This window comes from Euprymna scolopes, chromosome 39, assembly GCF_053919585.1.
Source record: "Euprymna scolopes isolate OS-2025 chromosome 39, ASM5391958v1, whole genome shotgun sequence".
In the NCBI taxonomy this organism is placed as follows: domain Eukaryota; kingdom Metazoa; phylum Mollusca; class Cephalopoda; order Sepiida; family Sepiolidae; genus Euprymna; species Euprymna scolopes.
The window spans coordinates 188,041-214,706 of NC_136520.1; the positions used below are offsets into that span (position 1 = coordinate 188,041).

At 34.2% G+C, this 26,666-nt stretch overlaps 1 protein-coding gene across 1 annotated transcript in view; it reads right to left on the reverse strand.

Moving 5' to 3' along the window:
- Positions 1-3,694: 3,694 nt before the first annotated feature.
- Positions 3,695-26,666, reverse strand: part of LOC145263590 (CCR4-NOT transcription complex subunit 9-like) — a 59,844-nt gene continuing 36,872 nt past the window's right edge. Inside the window, exons 6-9 of the mRNA XM_080120434.1 lie at positions 22,544-22,639; positions 18,029-18,127; positions 13,730-13,821; positions 3,695-4,939 (exon numbers count right to left, since the gene is read on the reverse strand). Coding sequence (XP_079976560.1) covers positions 4,771-4,939; positions 13,730-13,821; positions 18,029-18,127; positions 22,544-22,639 — 456 coding nt within the window. The 3' untranslated portion in view covers positions 3,695-4,770. The remainder of the gene's footprint in view (positions 4,940-13,729; positions 13,822-18,028; positions 18,128-22,543; positions 22,640-26,666) is intronic.

Consider the following 26,666-nt stretch of genomic DNA (forward strand, 5'->3'; position numbering starts at 1 on the left):
GCAAGATCCCCTTCCCCCCCAAAATGATTAGCAGTCTTTATTTTGTGTGTTGTTGAAGATTTGAGATTGATCTTAACAACCTTTTCTAAACAGTAATGGTATAGTCATGTCAAAGAAACCATGGTATGTCTTTGGAATATGTAACAGTTTTTAGATAATGTTACTAAAGATCATGACAACATCGATACCGCCAGTTTCAAATCCAAACAAAGAGAATTTATAGTTGGTTTCCTATGCAGGATTCTCATAAGCTTTTGTTTATGCCTTTCTTCTAGGTTTAAAAAAAAAAAAAAAAAAAAAAAAAAAAAAAAAAAAAAAAATCACATAAAATTGTTTAATATTTTTTATTAAGAAAATAAAACAAAATAAAAAAAAAATCTTTTTTATTATATAAATAAAAAAATTTTTTTAAAAATTTAAATTGGACACGAGAAATAGTGAAAAAGAAAAAAAAATGTTATTTAATATGACCAACATGAAATAAATGGTGCAAGACGTAAGGGAAATAAGTCAGACTGTAATATGTCACAAGGCGGATAACCCCTGCCACTTTTTTGGGTGCAACTACACTATAACAGCTAAATTCGGAAAATGTAAAAATCAATTAAAAAAAAAAAATGATATCTACTGACTTTTTGATATTACAGCATTATTTAAAAAAAAAAAAAAAAAAAAAAAAAAAAAAAAAAAAATGAGTTTTTAATTTTTATTCCTAAAAATCCCTTGCCATATTTCTTTGGTAACATGTGATATAACAAGGGAAGTAACTCAGTTATACTAAAACCAATGGAAAACACAATATAATAAAAAAAATTGGCTATAGTTACACATTATTTACCTCCTTCTGGAACCTCCCAGTGTTTTTTTTTTTTTTAAGTCAAACATTTTTTTTTCACTAATTTTTGTCAAAAAATGTTTTCTTCAAAATTTTTATTTGTATTCTTTACCTTATAGTTTGTCATAATTTTTAGATATGTTCATTACTGTAACATGACAATTAAGTAGAGACCATTAGTTTACCTTGAAATTCAATATTAAAATTTTTTAATTTCACTATTATAGCGTAGTTGCACCCATTTCTTTTTTTATTTTTTTTTTTTACTAGATAAAATGAAAATTACACTTTATTAGGGGCGGGGGTTATTTCCCTTCATTAAAACAGAATTATTTCCCTTAGGTTTTCTAATATATTTATCATATCAGCCATTAAAAAAAGATCCAACGTGACAAGTTGTTTATTTATGTTTTTTTTTTTTTCAGCATTTCACGTGTTCGACTTAAATTGCTATAACTTATTTACATTTTTAAACATTGACTATAATGTTTGCATATAATAGGCAGTTGTTTTCAAACAGTGCGAGACAGCGTAATTTTACAATTCTCTGAAAGTTAACGGCACTCAAAGCTATGATCATCTGTAGATATGATGGCAAAAGTGCAGTATGGTTAACAACGCAAAAAGGACAGAAAGGGGAAGAAAAAACAAATATACAACAAATAAATTGATTATAGTCAGCTAATATCAGAGTTTGTACAGATTTTTAATGTCTATTTTCAAGAACTTTTCAAAGTTTTTTAAGGCCTTCTCCAGACAAAATTCAATTTTTGAAAACAAAGTTTGGGGTGTTTTACAACCAACATCGCTACCATCTTGTCTATATTTTTCAGCACATCCAGCCTTACTTTAACTAATCACGATTTGAGGGAGGGGGGAGGGAGACATTGGAAGAGTCCCGTCAGAAGAAATTTTTTTTTAGAGATGGGGGCAGTCATTTTTATTTATAGTGGCCGCACTACCCCACCCCTCACCCCCACAATTAAATTATAAATGAAAGCAAAAACAGAGGGCAATTTATTTCGATTTTATTTTTAATATTTCGACAAATTTTTTCTGGACATAAAAAAAAATACAATTTTCAAGGCCTTTCAAGACATTTTCCATATTTTCAAGGATTTTTCGAACTAATAGAAATAATGCCTTTTCAAGGCAAAAGTTAAAATTCAAGGAATTTTCAAGTCTGTACAAACCCTGTAATGTACTTCCTAACTTTTGGTGGGGCTGCTACTGGAAGCGGTGACAAGGCAAATAAGTTCCTTTGCTTTTTTTCTTCTCATGCCTATATCTCCCCTGTGCTTTTTTTTTTTTTTTTTTTTTTTTTTTTAAATATTTTTCCGATTGTTTTTTTTTATTTAATAATCATTGAAAAGATTTGTCTTATTTTAATTAAGAATTATTTGGAATTTGTTTTATTTTTTAAAAGAATTATTGAAAATACTTTTTGCACTCTTTCTTTTTTAAAAGAATCATTGAAAACACTTCAAAATCTTTTAAAACTATTTTGGGAATATTATGTATTGAATATGTTTTTAATGATGTTAGAAATTTTTTGTTTTGATTTCAATAATTTTATTTTTATAATTTCATGAACATATATTATATGAACTCAAATAAAAACGTATTTTTAAAATTAAATTCATAGACATATTTCTTATAAAATTTGAAATAGTGCAAATAAAAACTAATTGTGTTATTTTTATCTGTATAATTTCATTTACGAAATGCAAGAAAAATTTTTTTTTATCTATCTGCAGTAGTTTGAGTGTTTAGCAATGATTGTAAAATTGATTATCCATGCATTTGTTATTGTCACTTTTATTTAGCCGAACACAAGTATTTTTCAATTTGGCTGCCAATCTTTTAGAGAGTTGGTTGCTAATTTCATACTTAATATATAATGATAATAAAACAAAGCTTACCCTAATTTGACTGGCAACTAACCCTAGACTTGGGTTTATGGTTCCACTAACAATAACTATTTTTACTATTATTTTTGAGCTTGTAATTAGTGACAAGTTAGGAAAAAAATACGTTGGTAAATACCAGGGTTCGTACAGATTTTCAGTGTCCATTTTCAAGGCTTTTTAAAGTTTTTCAAGGCGTTCTCCAGACAAAATACAACTTTTCAAAAACAATATTTGATATATAAAAGTTATTTTCATTTACATACAAAACAATATGCCTGTTGACAATCATTTTTACATTCCCTGATTCACTTATATTTGGCCAACCAAGCGCGATTAAATGTTATTTTCCCCCATTGTAGATTGGTCTATGCTGTGTTATTTTTACTTTTAAATTTTGAATTTCCGGCATTGTAAATACAAGAGTCATGTCAAAAATACCCAATGTTTATTATATTACAAACATCAGATAGTTTCATAATAAAGAGACGTAACTCTTGCATCCACAATAATACCATGCAATTTCAGAACAATGTATTTCGATTTTATTTTCAATATTTAAAAAAATACTGGTACACAAAAATCTTTGAAAATAGGGAAAATGTCTTGAAAATCGTATTCTTTATGCCCAGTAAAAATTGTGTCACAATTTTAATAAAATCGAAATAAATATAAAATTATAAATTCAAAAAATAATTTATTATATTTATTTCGATTTTATTTTTAATAATTCAACACAAATTTTTACTGGACATAAAGAATGCAATTTTCAAGGATTTTTCAAGATATTGTGTCAAGACCATTATATTTTTTCAAGGTAATAATAGAAATAGGACCATTTCAAGGTAAAAGTCAAAATTCAAGGACTTTTCAAGCTTATGCAACCCTGAATACTTAAATTTGGCTTAGTAACAGTGATGATAACAAAGGAATAGAGAACTCTTAAAACTTATTCTCATTTGAAACTTATACAGTTAGGTGAAAAAAGTATATTTTATTGCATTTGGTAACAGTTATTTGTTGTATATATGTTTTCCAGATTTTTTGCCTAGTTAACTATACTACAATTTTGCTATCGTCTGTTAAAATTTATAAAAAAAATAGGTGCGTATTTAGAATTTAACTTAAAAAAATACAGAAAAATCTTTATGATGTATATACTCATCACTGAACGAAGATTGGAAAAAAATCATGTAAATTGATAAAATATTTTCTTTTTTAAACTAAGAAAAAAAATTTATGACTATAGAAAAAAATTGTAACTTATCTGGATAGTGTGTATGTTTAAGAAAAAAAAACGGTGATTCACAGTTGCTTTTATACTTGACGATCACGTGTTAGTAACACAAACTCTCACTGTCTCTATGCAAATGAGACTATACCACACGCATAAAAAGGAACTGTGGATAGAACAGGAGGTTGAGTTGGAATAAGGCATGTTACAGAGACGGACATGTGCAGCAGACTGTGGAAGGTGATTAAAAAACCATGGGTGGAAAAGATAAAAATTTTATTGAAACTGACTTTCAAACTAGATATTTTAACACTAAATATATTCAAAGACTAATTTTGACATTAGTTCAAATTGAGTTGTTCCTTATTTATATGTCCTGACTAATCAAATCACTATATCTCGCTCCGTTATAAAATTTGATTTGCTTAGTTAAAAAAAAAAAACAAAAGAACTAATGATCAATTTATGATTTTTGGAATATGACATCTTCGTTCTGTGACGAGAACATACATTATAGAGTTTTTACTGTATCGTTTTTTTAATAAATGTAATTCTAAAAATGCACCAAAAATAATTATCCAAGTAGAAAAAGAAATGTTTCAAAAATATTTCCACTGTTGAAGTTCCTCCTCGTGAATCCCTTGACATCCGTTTAATATTTGGCGGGTTTAGTAGCAGTTGTTCAAGTTGGCTTTTCTGTAACCATGTTTTTGTGTGGTCAATTGTGACCATGGTTTAGTGAAAATACAGTTTTGGTTCGGTGGATTTATTCAACTGTCACCACCATTCTAAAGTCATTGACTGTGGAGAGGCATACCACGGGGGTCAGGGACACTCGCAGTTTCCAAATTTGATTGAAGGTTCATCAACCAGCGTTTTGTGTGTGCATCGCTGCTTAGGATGTTGGAAAATGTCGCATCTTTCAGTTGGTCAGGAAGACATTGTCTCAGGGCTTCTCTGGCACTATAGAAAGAAAATGAAACTTGATTTAAAACAATTTTAATGAATTAGTAAAAACTGATTTTGCTGCAAAGAAGGAAGGTTTCCTTTACCAGGCTAGAAAACTTTTCACACTTACCAGTACCACATCTCTTTAAAGGGGTGATCCACATTTTATATATATATATATATATATATATACATACACACACAAGTGAGAATGTGTATGCGTAAGGACACTTTTCAACCTAGATACTTAATGAATTTTTGCTCTACAAACTTAAAATTTGGTATATAGGATATTCAGACATGTGAAAAACTTTTTAATTGCTTTTCATCCAGAAAAAAGGGCTGCTAAGAGGTCAAAATTAAAAAATTGGTATATGGGAGTCATTGGATTCTTATCTGTTTGTCAACTGTTTCACGAGGCTTGAAAACACTTTTTAAAAATTGTGGCAAGCTAACCTAATGGTTATCATACTTATCGTACTCAGCATGAGCATTTTTTTTTTTTTTTTTTACTTACAAGAAGTGAACTGTTTAGAATAAAAAACAATACTCGCATGTGCAGGTCTCAGTTTCTTTCCATTTTTTTTTCTTTCTTCATTTTTTTAAAAAGGAATTTAATGTTATGCTAAATACCTAAGGTATTTTTGTTTATAATAAATAAGAAATCTGTATTAATAAAAAAATATAATATTCATTTGTATTTTACGACCGAGCAACGCTAGGCGGCTGGCTAGTATCTCTATAAAGCTACCATTCACTTTTCTATGGAGTCAATCGGGGATGGGGGGGGTCGATCCTTTGACCTTTATTATTCCTAAGATTCATAAATGACCTCCTCTATAAAATTGGAGTATAGTTGTCACATCTTAAAGATAGAATAGATTTTTCTGACAAAAGTAGAAAAAGCTGTATTCTAGGTTGGCAATATTATGCGCGGACAGTCGCCAGAGATGGTGGAAATTTTCTGTTTCTATGTCTATCCTCGTAGCCATGCCACTAGTAAGGGTGCTGAAGGTAAACGTTTTATCTGGACTGACGTTATCCACCTGATAGTCAGGGACCCGAACCTTGGATTAACCACTAAGGAGGCTGTCCTATCAGTAGATGCAAAGTACTGGGGCTGCTGTATTGTCATTTGGTGAATAGATTCTGGACCATGCAGTAGCTTCTGGTGGGGCCTCTTGATGCCATATTAGTGGGTAATTGTTATGGCTTTACCTTATACGCTACAAAAAAATAAAATAAAAATAAAAATAAAAAATAATAATAAATTTCTTAATTTCTATTTCTCTCTTACTTTTCCTCTCTGTCCTGCTCTAAGCAAGTCTGTTGACCTAGTCCACAAATCCCAAAACTCCATGAAAAGTTTCAAGAAAAAATACACGATTAAACCCGGATCTCCAACTTCCAATGTAGACCCCCATTATCATATCTCCTCCTCCAATGTCATGGATCTATGTTCCAACCTTCCAGAGGTTAGAACTCAATTACAGGAGACTAAATCAGACCTATTATTCCTAAGCGAAACTAGCATTGGACAGACTATTTCCCTAGATGAGTTCGTAATTAAAGGATACTCTACCTTAACTTCCAAATCTGACCCCCCAAGATCGCCATGGGCATGGAATATGTACCTATATTAAAGATGGCTTTCCATGTGGTAGGGACATCTCCAGAGAAGATCCTAACTAACCCTATATGTGCTTCTGGGTTGCATTTGCTCACACTACTGTGTTTATATTTACTTTCTAGCACCCCCACAACAGCAGAGTTACTATCTTTAAAAGCATATCTGAGAAAATTGACCACGTCCTATCTGCTTATCCTTCAGCTAACATTCACGTATATGGAGACTTCAATGTTCACAATGTTGAATGGTTAACCCACTCAAACAAGACCAATGATGAGGGGAGGTTCTGTCACGATTTCTCCATTGCTTATAACCTCACTCAGATTGTTCACGAACCCACCTGTGTGCCCGACACTGACGGCCAGTATGCAAGTCTCCTAGACCTTTTCCTCAACTTGTCCTAAACTATATTCAGTTTCCGTTTTGTCTCCACTTGGATCTTCCAACCACTCTGTTGTATCAATTAAGATAAAAATGAAATCTAATAAGTCCTCAGACATACCTCTCCATCGTACAGTATATCGATACTCTATGACTGACTGGGATAGCTTCCGTACATTTATATCAGATCTACTTCTGCATTCTATGTTTAAAAAGAATGTCCTCTATAGTATCAGACCTGACAGAATGGTTAATTGTAGGTCTAGACTGTTTCATACCTTTGAAAAGGTTCTAGCAAAAACCTAACAGCCAGCCATGGTTCTCTCCAGAATGTGCTGCTGCCATTGCGCACAGAAATCACTTTTTCCATTACATAACAGATGTACTGAGACTAAAGCCACTTTCAGGACTGCCAGTAACCACTGTAAAAAGTAATAAAGAACGCAAGAGAGTTGCATACTCAGTCCGTCAACTCCAAAGCAGCGGAGCAGTGGCTTGGTTCCCACCAGTTTTGGCAAATAGCAAACAGAATCCTGAACAGAAGCGTGTGCTCTATCTCAACTACCATCAATGAACCTGAGGTAATTTAGTCAACATCAGACAAAACCAAACTCTCTCTCAAGAACTTTGCAGCTAATTCTACCCTTTATGACCAAGACCGCTAACTGCCAATATTTCCTCCTGTATCAGAAAACTCACTATGTCATATACAAATATCTGTACGTGATGTTGCCAAGCTAATCAAAAACCTTGATTCCAATAAAGCAACTAGCCCTGACGGTATTCTAATTATAGTACTCAAAAAACTTTAACCAGAACTAGCGCCCATACTTACAAAACTGTTTAAACATTGTTTTAAGGAGAAAATCTCATCAGTATGCCCTGTATTTAAGAATTCAGGTGATCGCTCATCTCCCTCTCAGTACAGGCCAATAAGCCCCCTGTGCATCATAAGTTGCTGGAATCTGTTAAATAGAGAAGTAATCAACCATCTCAGCATAAATAACCTTGTTAGTGACACACTATATGGTTTCCGTTCTGCTAGATCTACAGCAGATGTGCTTACAGTTATATCTCATAAGATTAGCGAATTCCCTCGACAGAGGCAATCTTTCTAGGTCAATTGCTCTTGACATATCAAAGGCCTTTGATAGGGTATAGCATAAAGGTTTACTTCACAAGATCTCCAGCTATGGTATAGCAGGAAATGTTTTCTCAATTATTAAATCATTTCTCTCTGATAGGTTCATAAGAGTAGTGGTTGATGGGCAGAAATCAGAAGCTCACAGTATTAATGCTGGAGTCCCTCAGGGTTCCACCTGGGCCCAACTCTCTTCCTGATTTACATAAATGATCTTCCAAATCACATCCTTACATCATTCGTAGACATTTATGCTGATGACACTACTATCTATGGTAGCACATCTAAGACCGTAAATGATCAAGTTCTCTTCGATTCTCTCTCCTCTGATCTTGAGCACATGCTACAATGGGGAAAGAAGTGGCTGGTTACTTTTAATGCATCTAAAACCAAGCTTTTATCTTTACATCATCAACACTTTGATCCCCATCTGACATCAATTGAAATGAATGGCTCTCATCTTGGGGAGGCCTCATGTTTTGACAAGCTTCTGGGCTTGACTTTTACTCCTGATCTGAAATGGAACACATACATCAAATCTGTTGCCAAGACCACTGGAAAAATAGTGGGATCTTTCTATCGATCCAGTAGATATCTCACTGCTGATGCAATTCTCTATCTATATAAAAGCCAGGTATGTCAAAGGATGGAGTATTGTTGCCACATCTGGGCAAGAGCTGCTAGAAAGGACTTATCCTGCCTTGATAGAGTTCAAAATAGACTTTGTAGCCTCATAGGAGATGTCCTTTTCTCTTCCCTGCAACCTCTTTCTCACAGAAGAGATGTTGCAAGTTTGTCTTTGCTTTATTATTATTTTCATGGCAAGTGCTCGGCTGAGCTCCAATCTATGGTCCCCACTTTGCCAAACTTTCACAAGAAAACACTAGTCTAACTGTAAACACTATCAATCTTTATCTGTGCCAAAACCTAAATGTAGATTCCATGAACAAAGCTTTTTTTCTTAGAACTGCATGCCTGTGGAACTGTCTTTCATTTTCCTGCTTCCCAGCTGACTACAATATGGTTGTCTTCAAGTCCAATGTAAGCAAGTTCTTGATGAGCCGTTCCACTTAAGTTAACAAATTTACTGAATTTCCATTACTAACGATTACTATATTGTCCAATTGACTACTGTACACTCTTTAACCCTTATCCTCCAGTGGCCTCTGAGCCTTGATAAGTGGTGATGCCTATGTAAAAAAAAAAAAAACATTTGGGTTGGTGCATCTGCTACTAGTCTCTCTCTTAGACTGGGTTCAAAAAAGGTCCAGCACTGTCAGCTAGGCTTCAACCTCCATTCCATCGATGAAGTGTTGCATCCCGTTGCCTGTTTTTACAAGTATTTTAATAGTAGGTGCTCCGACAAACTACAAGCCCTTGTATCCTCTAAGACGCAAATATTCCACGACTAGCAGCTAAATCCCACCCCTACACAGTAGAGATCCCTAAATTCCAGAAGGCCTTCTACTCTAATAGTTTCTTCCCTAGGACTGCTAGACTTTGGTATTCCCTTCTAGGTTCTTGCTTTCCTTACTGTACTGACATGCAGAAGTTCAAGTGTAATGTAAACAGACACCTTGCTAGTATTCCTGCAAATTAAGTCCTAGATAGTAATGTGCCTTGTTTGGGTTGAAAATGCAATAAAATAAATATAAAAGTATTGAAACATTTAGATTCCAAAAATTCAGCAATTCTGAATTGAGCAATATCATTATGATTAATAAATTACATGTCTTTAACAAAATTAAATTAAATGGCTTCTAGCTATTGCTTCTTCGCAGTGCACCAGTGATCCTTTCGTGGCACACTAATGTGTCGCAGCATGGTGATTGGGAGCAACTGATCTAGAGATTCTATTTTGCTTGCCTCTAGAAGCTACATTAGTCAGGAGAGCCCAATCTCTGATGACCATAAACCCAACTTTGCAGGCTGTTTTGAATCGACTGGGCGATGCTCCATGTTTTGACAAGCTTCTGGGCTTGACCTTTACTTCTGATCTGAAATGGAACACGTATATCAAATCCATTGCCAAGGTAGCTGGAAAACTGGTGGGATCCTTCTACTGTTCCAATAGATATCTCACTGCTGATGCAATTCTCTACCTATATAAGACCTAGGTACGTTCAAGAATGGAGTACTGTTGCCACACCTGAGCAGTAACTGCTAGAAAGTTCCTAACCTGCCTTGACAGAGTTCAAAATAGACTCCATAGCTTAGTGAGGAATGCCTTTTACTCTTCCCTGCAACCTCTTCCCGACAGAAGAGATGTTGTGAGCCTGTCTTTGCGTTACCATTATTTTCATAGCAAATTCTCATCTGAGCTTCAATCTATCATCCCTCCCCCATTACCAAACTTTCATGAAAAGCACTAGCCTAGCTGAAACCACTATCAATAATTTCCCCAATCTTTATCTGTGCCTAAAACTAAACGTAGATTCCATGAACAAAGCTTCTTTCTTAGAACTGCGTGCCTATGGAACTCTCTACCATTTGCCTGCTTTCCAGCTGGCTACAATTTAGTCATCTTCAAGTCCAATGTAAACAAATTCTTGATGAGCCGTCCCCTTAAGTAATCCAATTTACCAAATTTCTACTAATAATGATTACTATGATATTGCCCCATCGACTACTGTACACTCATTAACCTTTATCCTCAAATGCTCATCCAAAGAAAATGGAATTTTGATCTCAAAATATTGAACACTTCTTGTTTATTTATAAAATAAATTCTTGCTTTATTAAAAAAAACTAGCTATTTCATTCACTTTTTAAATAAGAATATAAAATACATCAAAAGAAAATTCACCTGAGCAAAAAGATATGAGCATGGGGAGGGGGAGTCTTTTTTGTTAATTTACTATTTTTTTTTTTATTGAAAAGCCATAAGAAAGAAAATGTGACGTCACTAATGAGAGGGAAGAAGTCACTTCAGTTAAAAAAAATTCAGAATGGAATTCTTTTTCAAATCATCTTACAAACGTAAATGTAAAATATATGAAAAATACAATTGCAAATTACTTAGCTCTATCCAGTCATGGCTGACAGAACAAGAGCATGCTACCCCTGTGAAGTAAATAAAGAGTTCTGTCCAAATTCTCAAGTTTGATACAATACACTTGAAGATCGGGGGTTATATTGACTGAAACGTTGTGAAAATGACAAGATGAGAACAGTAGTCCGATGAATCCAAATAATACGAAGAACTCATCCTCATCTCAAAAATTCAGAAGCATAAAATAAACTTTGTGCTTTATAAAAAACTATTTTATTTATCTTTTAAATAAGAACGTAAAATAAATAAAAAGAAAAACATTCACCTGGACGATAAGGTATGTGCACAGGGTGGGGAGAAATTTATTATTAACTTATTTTTTTTTTTATTTAAAAGCAATAAATTCCATTTCCGCTTGATGAAGACCGTTTTTTTTATTTTGTCGCAGACCATCTACTAGTTGGCCAGTTGTGAACAAATCCAAACAGCAAAAGGAGCCTTATAGCATGTCTGAAAGTGATACAATGTTCAATGAGCGAGATCGGGGATATGCTGCTGTACAACTCATGCTCTCTACCGATCAAAGTTATGACAACAGGACCATTGCCATCACCCTCAAAATGCATCGCTGGATTGCCACAAATAACAGGGACATACCCATGGTGATGAAAACAAAGTTTCCAGCCACAGTTATGATATTGGGTGTGGTTTCAAGTGAGGGCCACATCATGCTACCTCACATCTTCGAAGTCGGCTTGAAAGTCAACACCAAAGTGTACCTGGATGTGCTGAAGAGTGTGGTGATCCTTTGGTGTAATAAGGTGTCCGCTGGCAGACCACAAGTTCAAAGAGACCCAGACTTGATTTCAGACAGAGTGCTATGATTTTGTACCTACTGGTCACCCTCCACCCTCGACCTGAACCCGTTGGGCTACTTTGTTTGGTTATACACCGAGAACATCACCAACATGACCTCTCACAACACCAAAGTCAGCCTGATCGCCGCCATCCACTGAGTATTTGCCAAGCACCCACTGGTGCTTGTGGAAAAGACATGCTCCCAGTTCCAGACCCATATAGAGGCAGTGATTGAGAGTGAAGGTGGTTACATTGAATAGCTCTACCATATAATCACATTACCGGAATTGAGTTTTCAATAAAAGTTTTAAAATAAAGTTGTAGTGTTGTTTTCTTTAGGGTGACAATTTTACCATTCTACTTTGTAAAATGTGATGTTGCGAAGTCGAGGGAAGAGGAGAGCAGTTCGTCATCTCATCAAAAAAATCAGAACATAATTTATTTACAAATTATCTTAAAACAAACGTAAACATGAAATGCATAAAAATATTTGGTATAAAAAGTTTTTTTGGTGGACGTCTACGAGATTGCCCCCCCCCCTCACCTCTAAATTCTACAATTTACATTTTCTTTTTTCATGTTAATCTCATCGATTAGAAACTTAACTTTCAGATTAAAAACAAAATTTTGGAAACAAAAAAAAAATTTTTATGACTTATATCATCAGGGACTTGTTTTCAATTATAACGTTCTACTAAATTGAACACCAATTTTGTGATCATCACAGAGAAAGAAAATGGCGACTGTCACGTGGCCAGTGAATATTCCAGTCTTAAAAAAAGGGCTTACTAAAGGAACTTTCTTAACCCCATCCCTCTCTCAACCACATTGTCTTGTTTGAAAGAGTCTCAACTATAAGAAATTGTGAAAAAAACTTTATATATTTTTTAAGAATTTGATCAAAATTGAAATGGCCACTCCAAGAATGGATATTTTCCAATATTTTTTCTGACGCTAAAATAGGACATTATGATATTCATTTTCAGCATATCCGAAAACCTGTAAAAATCATTATTTTAAATGTGAGTTTTGAATTGACAAGAAACTAAAATTTTACCCTAGATAAGTAAATCTAGAGAGGTGGAGGGGGGGGATTAAGAAAGTTCCTTTCATAACCCCCTTTTGTAGACGAGAATATTCACTGGTCATGTGAGAAAGTTGTCATTTTTTCTTGATGGCCACAAAGCACGTGTTCAATTTAGTATAACATTATAATTGAAAACTGATCCCCCTACGATAAAAGTCATAAAAAATAATTTTTTCAAATTTTTTTTTTTATCTGAAAGTTTGTAATCAATGAGATTAACATGAAAAAGTAAAAAAATAAATAACAAGTAAAAAAAAAATAAAAATTAAAAAAAAAATAAAAATTAAAAGTTAAAAAAAAATAAAAAGTAAAAAAAAAAATAAAAAGTAAAAAAAATAAAAAGTAAACAAAAATAAAAAGTAAAAAAAAATAAAAAGTAAAAAAAAATAAAAAGTAAAAAAAAATAAAAAGTAAAAAAAAATAAAAAGTAAAAAAAAATAAAAAGTAAAAAAAAATAAAAATAAAAAGTATAAAAAAAATAAAAAGTATAAAAAAAATAAAAAGTATAAAAAAAATAAAAAGTATAAAAAAAAGTAAACAAAAAATACAAATAAAAAGTTAAAAAAAAAATAAAAAGTAAAAAAAAAAATAAAATAAAAAGTAAAAAAAAAATAAAATAAAAGTAAAAAACATAAATAAAAAGTATAAATTGCAGAATTTAGAGGGGGGGGGGGGACAATCTCGTAGATGTCCACCACATTTTTTCTTTTCTTTACCGTGGATTGTCCGATAGTCGAAGGTAACATCGAACCACATGTTTCAGGAGTCTAGAAGATGGTTCTTTCGACAAATGCAATACCATTTTGCCCTTTCGAAAAAAAAAGAAAGAAAATCTTTATAATACACTAAAACAATTTTATGTTCGTACCTACGTTATCATCTGTCACTCTTGTTTTTAAAAGATGTGATCACTAAAGATGCAATGCAAAAAACAGAAGTTTTCAAACTTCATCCGAAATTGGAATTAATAAGACAACCTGTGGCGATATTTATGCGTCTACCATGGAAAGGAATTTAGGTTTGGTTTGGTCGTTTTGTTTTACACTATATCAACCCTTTTTGGGTTATTTAATGCCGAATCCAGTTATTTTGGAAATAATATTCATGTTGCATCCAGTTATTTTGTAGAAGATTTTTATTCTTTAAGCTCTTTGTATCTTCAATCGCTTGTTTGTAGTGTTTGGTTTGCTTGTTTTATAGTGGATTTTATCGTTTTTGTGTTCCCTGCCCTGCAGAACATGAATGAATTTTGCAATGGGATAGGAAAAAGTGCTATAGTATTAATGTTTGGTACATTTGAAGTTATGAAACCAGTCAGGAAGTGCGGGAGATAGAAAGAGGAAAGGAGAAAAGGTGGGTTGTTGTTTTGGTTTTGCAAAAAGTAGGAAAAAAAAAAAGCGTCAATGTTAGGTGCATTTCGTCCTAGGATTGCTTGGTTGTTTTTGTTTTACGGCATATCAACCCTTTTCGGGTTATTTAATGCCGAATCCAAAGATTCGGAAGAAAATTTTTTTAATAGAATATATTTGTTGTTTTCAAGTCTGTTTCTATCTAACCCATAGTTGGGACTCTAACAGGTACTACCACTCCGGGTCAGAGTGGACCTGGGAGCAATGGTAATTAAAGGGTGGCTCCACACTACCCAAAGCCCGCAAGCTGTGGCCTCACCACTGGATATAGTTTAAGGTCATATCCAGGACCTCGTCCCAGGAAGCCAATATCTTCAGACAGCCTGATCTGGTAGCACCATGGAAAGGAAGCTTAGAGAAGTTATATAAAATCTAAAAAAGTATTACAAGAAAAAATTTACCAAGGAAAACAATGGAAGTGTCCCCGAATTTCAGAGTTCACTCTTAAGAGAACTATGAGGGTACTTCTTTGTTATAACAGCAAAATTCTAAATATTGAATTTCAAATAAAACCAATGGTATCTACTTATTTGTCATGTTGCAGTAACGAACATATCCAAAAATTACGAAAAACGATAAGATAGAAAATTAATTATTAATGAAAACACTTTTTGTTGATCCCCCAACAAAGGAGGGATTGGACGTAGTAATTCACTCCCATTCATTTGTTCGCATTTTTCTCAATAACCACACCTTGGATTTTTAAAAAATTTTGCACAAACATTATTTAGAGTGAAAGTAAATTTTTCACTCATGGATGTGAACCCCACTTGTCTGGCTTATTTTTTTTTTATCATTTTAAAAAAAATTTGTTTTATTCATTTATTTTTTAAATTTTTATTTATTTTTATTTACATTTATTTTTTATTGAAAATCGAAATATTAAATTTCAAGTAAAACCACTGGTATCTACTTATTTATCATGTCGCATTTATGAACATATCCAAAAATTATGAAAACCAATAAGATAGAAAATTAATTATTAGCAGAAATAGTTTTTGAAACAAATTTTAACAAGGGAGGTAATTATTTTCTGAAAAATAAAATCTTAGGTGAGTTTAGCAGAACTCAATTTTTACTGTCTTTGAAAACTGTCTTTATTAATCCGACCAGACCTGAGCTACTGAACCTAATTTGCCACTGTACCTGGCCTCCTTGGGCAAAATTGTGAAAAAAAAATTTAAACACGTCAGTAATTTTTTGCCTTTCATCTACCACCAGTATTCAGCCTTCGTGTACCAGTCCGCCCAACAGGTGAAGCCCCTCCTTGATGCATATGGTGCGCCAGAACCTTATCTTCGCTGTCTTTTGGGGGTTGTTTTTGTAAGCTATTCCATGGTGCTGTCTGTTGCATCTCAGGTGTTTCTCCATGCACACAGCACAGATGCGATCAGATGAGGTGCTACGATTGGGTAACTATTTTTAGCTCCCTGACAACACAAAAACATATGGTCAGAAAAATACCGGTTTAGCGGTAACTCTGTATGTAGCATTTTCAGAAATTATCGGTATATCGGTAACTCGGTTTGGTAGGGTTAATAACTAGCTGTACCCAATCATGCATTGCTGTGGCTCAGTTTGTTTAAATAGAAATACAAAAAAATAATAAAAATAAAAATGTACTGTAAATTTACTATTTATTTATCTCACAAAAAGTTGCATTTTGTAATGTCTATATATATTTATTGTTTTTTGCAATTGTTTTAACAAAAGTTTTTTTTTTTTTAACACATGCACACAAACACACGCATGCACAGACTATAATAGCGACATGGTTTTTTTTGTTTATGTTCTTAATACTAGTGGATACACAATATTTTGAAACTTGCTAATGTTTATAGCAAACGCCCAGCGAATTGTGAAGTGCAACACACACACACACGCAAGACAGTAACAACCTGAGCATGAAAGGAACTTGACGCTGTGCAAATTGTCTATTTGTGATACCATATTGTAATTTTAGTAACTGTTCATTTATAAAGCATAGAATTGGATTCCAGAATATGAGAATTATCAGAATTGACAAAGTTTGGCAAGGGAGCCATTATTATTTATGAATCGTTAACTGTGAAGATTATGTTAGGTCTAGGTTTTTATTAACCAATTACAGGCAGTGAAAGTACAGAATCTCTGGAAAGTGTAGAATTTGTTCTGGTGACAACTGAGAGTAGGGGTAGTGTTATATTATGGCGTTCTAATAGGGATATGTTATGTAATGTGTATGAATATCTTCTATAACGACGTGCATGTTGAATAGTAGGGTTTATATTTTATCTGTATATTCATGTATGTGTAAATGTGTGTATATATATATATATATATATATACGTTGTATCATTTAGTTGATCGTCTAGTGTGTATATTTTAACATTTATACAACAGTTCTAACAGGAAATGATTGACATGGACGTATCGAAACAGTTCTTTTTAACAGATGTAAATAACACAACACATACTTGAATTATTTATTCATGATTTCAGCTGACATCTTTAAAGATTTCAACGTCTTTACATCTTGGCTGCCTGAGATGACACTCCTCCCTGCATCATGGAGAGACCAACTCCCCTCTTGAGTCGTCCGTTCTCTCTGATGTCCAGCTAATGACCGACTAAAATCTCCCCAAATTTACATCTCATTACGTGTCTCAGACCAACAGCGGATGTAACATCAATCTAGTTATTTGTTTATGCAAACCAAAAATCATGTTTACATCTATTTTCGCATTCCTTTTGTAGCGATATTATTATTTCAGCTGTCAATCTCCTTTTACTAATCTAATTGTTTATTTTTCTAATCATGATAATTGATCCAGCAATCCGCCGTTGCTCGAATCAATAATAATGTTTTGACCCTTGTCCCTGCTTGCCACAGTTAACAGATATTATGTTATGATCACAGCCAAAGGGTCGCAACATTACAGTAGGACTAAATATTTAGAGAGAAAAGTAGGGACTTCTTTTTATAAAGATGTTGCGATTGTGATGGTGTTGCTCGTAGGATGTAATGTAACATTTTAATATCACGGCTAAATGTGTATAAAATGGTGTTCGAAAACTACATGAGATAGTGGCTATTAGGCTAGATGTATTGAATTTGTATGTGGCGTCTGCTGTTGCAAAACTATGATACTTCGGTCTAGAGGGGAATTTCTGCAGTCATTATATAGGAGATAAATTAACAGAAAAATTTACCCTTAAAAATAATAACAGATAAATATATCCAGTGCACGTGTTGACCCCCATTTATCATACACAAGATATTTTATGGTTGTTAAATCCATCTCATCTGTAAGTAAGGCAAATATTGTTGTGTTAAAAACAAAATCATATTTCCAATTGATTTTAATATAAAATGCTGATTGATATTTTATTTTTGGTTAGTCATAATTAAAGGAAAAGAGAAGAACTGTTACTCTCACACTCAAATGTTCTCTCACTGTCACCCTTAACACAAAGAAATTTAATAACAGAAAATTTTACCCTTAAAAATAATAACAGATAAATATATCAAGCGCACGTGTTGACCACTGTTTATCATACTCAAGATATTTTACGGTTGTTTTATTTCATTATTAAAGAAATAAGTGATAAAAATAAATATCTTACCAAAATCATTGCTACATGTGAAAACCTTTCGTAGGTTTGGCAAATGTAAGAGAGACCAGTTTCATCGAGGAGAATCTTTTGCAAAATAAAAGTCGCAACCTGTAAGTTAGAAAAGCGGGGAAAACAAAATTACCTCATTTCACATATTAATCACCATATTTGGTTTATTATGGATGAAAATGACAATTAAAAAAATAAATGTAGTAGATAATAGCACATAGAGTGATGAATCCAGTCGCTATGCTTACAATTATGAATGCTGACAACCTTAATCTTCTTTTTCATGGTGTTTGCCTGTTTTTTTTTTTGTTTGTTTTATGGCATATCAACCTTTTTCAAATTATTTAATGCCGAATCTAATAATTTTAGAAAAATATTTTTATGCCAATAATGTAATACTTGTCTACGTTAAATTATAGACATGCAGGAATGCTATGAAATGTAAACGTCTGAGAATAGATGCTATCGAAACCAAAATGATATTTAGTGGTTGAAGTGTTGGAAAGTTGAAATTCAATATTTCGATTTTCCCTATTATAATAAAGCACAAATGTTTTGGTTTGGCTGTTTTGTTTTATGGCATATCAACCCTTTTTGGGTTATTTATGCAGAATACAGTAATTTTGTAAACAGTTCTTATGCTTCAAATTATTTATATCCTCAAATATCTATTTGTAGAGTTTGGTTTGGTTGTTTTACGGCATATCAACCCTTTCAGGTTATTTGATGCCGAGTCCAGTTATTTTGGAAATAGTATTCATGTTGCATTCAGTTATTTTGGTGAAGGTTTTTATTCTTCAAACTCTTTGTATCTTTAAGTGCTAGTTTGTAGTGTTTGGTTTGGTTGTTTTATAGTGGATTTTATCGTTTTTTTTTCATTTCTCTGCTGAAAATGAATGAGTTTTGCAATGGGAAAGGGAAAAGGGTTACAGCATTAATGTTTTGTACATTTTAAGTTAGGAAACGAGTCAGGAAGTGGGGGAGATAGAAATGGGAAGAAGGAAAAGTAGGGGGAAAAGGGGGGGTTGTTTTTGTTTTTGCCAAGCATAATTAATTTTTGCAGAAAAACAAAAAGCATCAATGTAAGGTGGATTTCGTGTCAGGAAGCCAATATCTTCAAACAGCCTGATCTGGTAGCACCAGACCAAATGTTTGAAATCAGTACTTAACACTGAAAAACTAACCCCCCCTCCCACCTCATACAAAATCGGACCCAATTGACTCCCAGATAATGATTAATGTCTAAATTTTAGACATTCATTCGAGATAATGTTGATCAAGAATATAAAAACTTTGCGGTTCTTTGTTTTGTAATTTTTTACTTAGCTGGGCATAGGCTTATTTCAGTCTTGACAGACTATGGATACTCACTGTAAAGGTGCCTGCGCATGAAATTTTTGTGGCAAGAGTTGCACAATCCAACCACATCTCTCCTGAGTCGACATTGTTGAATACCAGTGGCAAGTGGAGGTTCAGGATGACTGGAAACAATGCCGAAATAAGCGGAGAGCACATACAGCGCCTAGAATTCCCAAATGGTCACCTGTCTGGTACTAGCCAGGCTCAACATTGCTTAACTTTGGTGATCTGACAAGAACAGGTGTGTCAATGTAATTATGCCGTAGCTAGACATACAAACATACATACACACAGACAACTTCCCTTTATATAATAGAGATGCTATCAAAACCAAAGTGATGTTTAGTAGTTGTAGTGTTGGAAAGTTCCCTAAATTAATAAAATCTCCATATGCTCCCCCTCGCTTGACAATGATTGCCAACCCCAACATCGTGTGACGTAGATTTCTTTTCCTTCATCTTCTCTTCTGCCCGTGTCGTTTTTGCTGAGGAGATTTGTTTGTTTAACCAGCACATGACCTTCTACAGGTCATGTAATCCTGTATATAAAATTTAAATGTTTAGATGCTTTCAGGGTCAATTTTCGCTGGGTATATTTGAGCAATGTTTAGGCATAGTTTGCTATTTGATGGGATTTATATTTTATGGTAAAGATTCACTCATTTTAGGAAATTTAGAATGGTTTTAGGATATTTTTTGAAAAGTTCTTTTAAGTTTGTGGCCTTGTAGTAGTGTTGATAAAATTTTCTGAGGTCATAGCAGTCAAGTAAAATGTGTTTCGCCGAATAAAGTTTATGACATGGTATACATTTGGCAAGTTCTTCACTTTTTAGTATGTAGGAGTAAATTATGTATGCGTCCTGTCTAGATACATGATAAAACTGCTACTTCTTTAGGGGATTTCTTGAGATTTTTTTTTTAAGTATAGGCATAATTTGGAAGAGTTTGTTGTTTTGGCGATTGTTTCAGTTTTCTTGTCATTTCTTCATAATAAAATTATTGAAGATTTGTAGTCTGTATAAAAAAAACTTTGGAGTTTTAGGGAATTTATGGCATCCATGTCAACTTTTTCATTTCCACAGAAACCATAGTGACTAGGAATCCAACAGAAGAAAAAAGTTTTGTGTTGTTGTCCTTTGTAACAGTCTGATTTTTCTTCTTTTTTTTTTTTTTTTTTTTTTTACACGGTGGTCACCATTTATCAAGGCCCGAAAGCCACTCAGGGATAAGGGTTATTGTAAGTACAGTATGTTAGTGTGGAGATTTAATGAAGTGTTTAATTAAGGGGGCGGTTCATTAGGAATTTGTTTACGTTGGACTTGAAGACATCCAGGTTGTAGTCAGGTGGGAAGCAGGCAGACGCAACAGAGTTCCACAGGCGTGCAGTTCTAAGAAAGAAGCTTTGTTCATGGAATCTACGTTTTGATTTAGGCACAGATAAAGAATGGGGGAAATTTTTCACAGTGGATTCAGCTAGATGGGTGTTTTTCGTGAAAGATTGGCGAGGGGGGACCAGAGATTGGAGTTCAGACGAGCACCTGCCATGGAAATAACGATAAAATAAGGATAGTCTCACGTCTCTTCTGTGGGAGAGAGGCTGCAGGGAAGAGAAAAGGGCATCCCCCACTAAGCAACAAAGTCTATTTTGTACTCTGTCAAGGCAGGATAAGCTGTTTTTAGCAGCTCCTCCCCGGATATGGCAGCAGTATTCCGTCCTTGGACATACTTGGCTTTTATATAGATAGAGAATTGCATCAGTAGTGAGATATCTTCTGGAGCGATAGAAGGATCCCACCATCTTTCTTAGTTTAGTACTGGATTGTTTAATTTTAATTTTTTTTAATGATTCTAGTATTGAAACTGAGGAGATGAGCACCGGTTCACAAACATAAAAAAAGAAACAATTCAAAACACAAATTTGAGAGAAAGAAAAACTGACACTTTCTGTAGATATCAGTTGGGCTCTGTGTGCATGTGGGACACCATCGTGGGAATCCAAATCAACATCTTCAGATGAGACCATGTTCATCATCCAGTCGATCAATTCATTTCCTCATCTACACCTCTTAAAGCTATTCTAAAATAATTGTTTTTCTTTTTCTTGCTAAGTTTTTCAAGATTTTTCACACACAATTGTCTAACAAAAAATAAATAATGCATTTTGGTGGTAAGAGCAGGACGATTTAAATTTATCATCCACGGAAAAAAGTGGTCAACTGCTCTAAAATGCTAAAATGGTTCAGAAATAGGGCTCATTTTATGCTAAATTCACATACAAAATTAAATTCTAATATTGTGTAACAACATGCGTCAAATAGTAATAAACTAGGCATCTGCATCTATAATAAAACTTGCCATGCACACTTGAAAGTCAAGCACATGCCTGATGAAGGGAGAATATCCCGAAATATAGCATTATGGCTACACCACCTAACCGTCTGGCACAAGAACATCCTACATGTAAAAAAAAAAATATATATTTAACTACTTAATTTACTCACATAAAATTAATATACGAAAGTATAGATTTATGTGTAAACTTTAAGTATTTACTTCAAAAGTGCTCAATACGTAGGTAGAGCTAGTTAGTAATTTATAAATATATATATTGCACGTGCACTTCCGATACGCGTGTATCAGGCCATTTTACACTATATATATATATATATATATATATATATATTTCCTTTTGATGGATTGATTGTTGCTATTTCTTTTGAGGAGTTAAGGGCATAATAGATTCACTGATTGATATAATAAGTGATTGATTTTGCGCCATGAAACAGAAACTGTCAAGAATTGTAAAAGTCAACTGAACTAATGGAATAAATTTTAAGATGGTCAATATCATGAATTTTGGAATATAGTTTTTTGTCATTTATTCTCTATATTGCTCTGTAATTACACTGAGCTCCTTAAATAAGGATTGATATATATTATAAGAAAAATATATTTCTATATGTATAAAACATATGCATGATTATACATGAATTGAATCAATAAAAGTGAAACTGCATAGCTATTTCAACCAGTATATCTTAAGTTACATCAGTTTGATTCTATCCGTCACACCTTTGCATTGTTCTGCCTTCTATAAAGTTGAATTTCTTCTTATATAACAGTTTTCACATTGACAACTAAGCAAAAAAATACCTACAGTCTTTGAGAGTTCACTACCCGATTCCATTATCCGCAAACACAATGGAATGATTTCTGTGGTGAGGAGGAATGTGATCACTTCTTGCTCATCCGTCTAAAAAAAAAAGATTTTAATTATATAAAAACTGACATTTCAGCAGTTAAATCACAAAATACAATATCATGCAGGTTAAAAATGCACGTGCACTTCTGATACGCGTGTATCAGGCCATTTTACACCTTACAGATGCACTTTTTTTCTTTTTTTACAAGGAAGTCATCACTTATCAAGGCCTGGAGGCCATTCAGGGATAAGTGTTATTGCATGTACAGTAATCAATGGGATAGTATCATAGTAATCGCTAGTAATGGAGATCTAATAAAGTGTCTTAATTAAGGGGGTGATTTATCAGGAATTTGTTTATGTTGGACTTGAAGACATCCAAGTTGTAGTCAGGTGGGAAACAGGCAAACGGAACAGAGTTCCACAGGCATGCACTTCTAAGAAAGAAGCTTTGTTCATGAAATCTACATTTTGATTTAGGCACAGATAAAGAGTAGGGAAAATTATTGACAGTGGTTTAAGCTAGGTGTTTTTCGTGAAAGATTGGTGAGGGGGGACCAGAGATTGGAGCTCAGACGAGTACTTCCCAGTGAAGTAACGATAAAACAACGACAGGCTCGTAACGTCCCTTCTGTGGGAGAAAGGTTGTAGGAAGAGAAAAGGGTATCCCCCACTAGGCTATGAAGTCTTTTGTACTCTGTCAAGGCAAGATAGGCTGTTTTTAGTAGTTCCTGCCCAGATATGGCAGCAGTACTCCATCCTTGGACATACTTGGCTTTTATATAGATAGAGAATTGTTATGTTCTCACTGATGAGCGATCAAGAACAAAATAAATTAAATGTTTTTTTTAATACATACAGGATGATACAATAAAATTGTCGCCCTATAAAAGACGACATGATTCCATTTCTGTTTGATGAAAACTAATTTCTTTTTTTGTTGCAGACTAGTTGGCCAGTTGTGTACAAATCTTGACATCGATAGGAGCCTTCTATCATGTCTGAAAGTGACACAATGTTCAACAAGCGAGATCGGAAATGCGCCGCTGTACAATTCATGCTCTCTACTAGAGGTAGGGAGTACTGGGTCGAAAAAAGGTCACATCTTCAAAATCTGGTGGGGACCCCCTCAAATCAAAATATAAGGTGTATCTAGGTCAAAATCGAACAAAAATTTGAAAAAAAAAATATTTTCATCTGTTGGCGGCATTTTTTAGATCTGGGGCTGGTTTTTCAAGAAATATGTGTCCGAAATGTCAATATGAGTGATTTCAAGGCATAATTTTGCTTCTTGTGTATCTCCAATGCCCATTAATGGATATAAATAGTTTCAAATGACACAGGGTCATGTATTTAAACAGGTTTTGTGGTATTCTTGGTCAATTTCGGTCAAAAAATGGCCAAAATTGGCCATAAATTGGCCGAAAAACAGGCAAAAATCACAAAAACCATCTTGGGTCACATAAATTATCCTCGTCCACCTTTATAAAGGTATATATTGCTGTAGATACCTAAAATAGACATTGGAGTACGATTATATACAGGTCTCAGATCTTTTTGGGCCTTTTTTGAAGAGAAATAGACCAAATTTTGACCCAAAATTGCCAAAAATAGGACGAAATTGCCAAAATCCTGTTCTCGGTCACTTTATCGATCCTTGTTCATTCCCACTGGATATGAATGACTTCAGACACACATATAAAGCAGAGAACCATGATTATTGACAGGTCTTGGGGTCTTTAAGGGCAATTTTAGGGGTGAATTTGGCCAAATTGGACCTAAAATTGCTGAAAATAGGCCGAAATCGACATAATCCCGTCCTTTTATGATTTCCAAGTGCTTAACAGACTTAACAAAAGTGACTCAGATATACACTACAAGCACTACAATAATCCATCAAACTTGGCTGCAATCTCTTTGTGGTTGTGCAGTGTGAATTGCGAAAGAACATCCCAGTCTCCGTTGATTTCGCATTCGACAATTTGATCTGCATCGATAGTTTGCTTATCATCTGGGTTTGGGTACCTCCATTTTAAGTTCTTCCTTTCATAAACACGCTCCAAATGTTCAATTTCGTATTTCTGGTTGTCTAGGATTTTAGTACAGTACCCCAGAAACCATGTTGGCACCCCCTTTACTGTCCACAACACCACACACATCTGATTCACATTCAGGATTAAAGGTAACTCAACCATTTCCTCTGCAACTCGTGGAATGCAAGTGATGGCTTTTAGGGCATCATCATTAGTGGGCAGAGGAATTCTTGTGGATACCGGTCTGTTTGTGATGCAGCGTCAGCGCAATCTACAAGAACTCGAACCAGACCTGAACGAGTCATGCTAACTCCTTCTTGACTGTTCTTTTCACTACCTACTGTAGTACTGTTGAGTGTGTCAACCACCTCATCCATGATGCATGAAAGTTCATCCTCCACCATTTCTACCTCAGCTGCTTCTTTTTGTCGCATGTCCTCCATCTCTTTTTCAAACTCCTCGTCTACTTGTGTCAAGTCGATTCCCCAATTTCGATTCATTTTCAACTGATCATAGTAGAATGTCTTTTCCGCTGGAGCAAACTTCTCAGGATCTACCGCCATGCCTTTGATGTTGAAGAGTTCGGAATGTTCCTTCTTACACTCCATCTCTGCACGTCTTTTCTTCTTCTTGCTGGTTGTAACAGCATTGTAGTATGACTGCAAAGATTTGCGAATCTTCTTCTTCACCGATTTCGCAGACAGAACATTAGATGCGGAGAACGCCTTCGACCAGGTTATCATTAATCCCTTGGCGCAATCTGACACAGCTTGTTTTCTGAGTCTAGTCTCTTTCTCTTCAGTTGGTTGTCCAGATGGTGCGACTTCAAGAATTTTAGCAAGGACTTCATATTCTGAAGGAAGAACATCACCAAAAGAGAAAGTTGTGAACTGCTCTGCAACACTACTCATTCTACCGGCTGACTCTTCAATACAATCCTGAAAGAGAAATATAACTGTGTCAGGATATTCAAAATGGACCCAAATAAAAATATGAATGGACCCAAGGAGAAGGAGATTTCAACTGTGTGCTATGATTATGATAAAAATAACATAGCAAGGAGACTCTACATTTCAGAGTCTCATTTTGAACTGACCAAATAAACAAAACAACTCCTTTCTCAGATAACACTGCAATGTTATCAATCATTCGATTCTACTAGTACTAGTCCCCAAGCCCCTTGGGAAACTAGTTAAATAACACTTACAATTTTTGTATGAAGCTTTGTAAGAAACATTCTTATGTAAAATTTAACAGATTTGGAACACTGGACGATTAAGGGTATTTCTTTCCGCAAAATGAATGACATCTAGGGTGTAAATCACCGTGAAAATTGTGCTAAAATCCCGATTTTGTACTAAAAAATGACTTTTATATGCTAAAATAAAACTCAGTTTAGCTATACATTGTGTCATTCCTATCCTAATTCATTGACCAAGTCAAAAGAAGTGAAAATACCTAAGTTTCAACTGCTATTTCTTATCCCTTCTTTTGCAAAGATGGGTAAATGGGCGTTTTGGGGCCCCCGGAGCCTAAAAATCTAAAAAATGGCGCCAACAGATGAATTTTGATTTTTTTTTCAAAATTTTTTCGATTCTTACCTAGGTTTAGTGCATATTTTGATCTGAGGGGGTCTCCACCAAAATCTGAAGACCCGACCCAGTACTCCCTACCTCTATCTCTACCGAACCACGTTATGACAACAGGACCATTGCCAGCACTCTCAAAATGCATCGCTGGATTGCCACAAATAACAGGTGTAACGGGATCCCGGGCAGTGCCAGGTATCCCGTTCAGCTAGATGAAGATGGGAGAGGATGAGGTATGGTTAGGTGGGGCCATGCTGACACTTGGTCGACGAAAAACAGATGTTTATGAGATTTCTGTCCACCAGAGAAAGATAGTATCTGCTTCAATGAAAGGAAAATATAAAATCTGATAATAGGATTCGTTGGAACAAGCGATTGTTTTTTTTAGTTGGGTTTGGTAAAAAAAATGAATTTTAAATAACTAATTGAGTGGGACAGGTACAATGACTTGGGTTC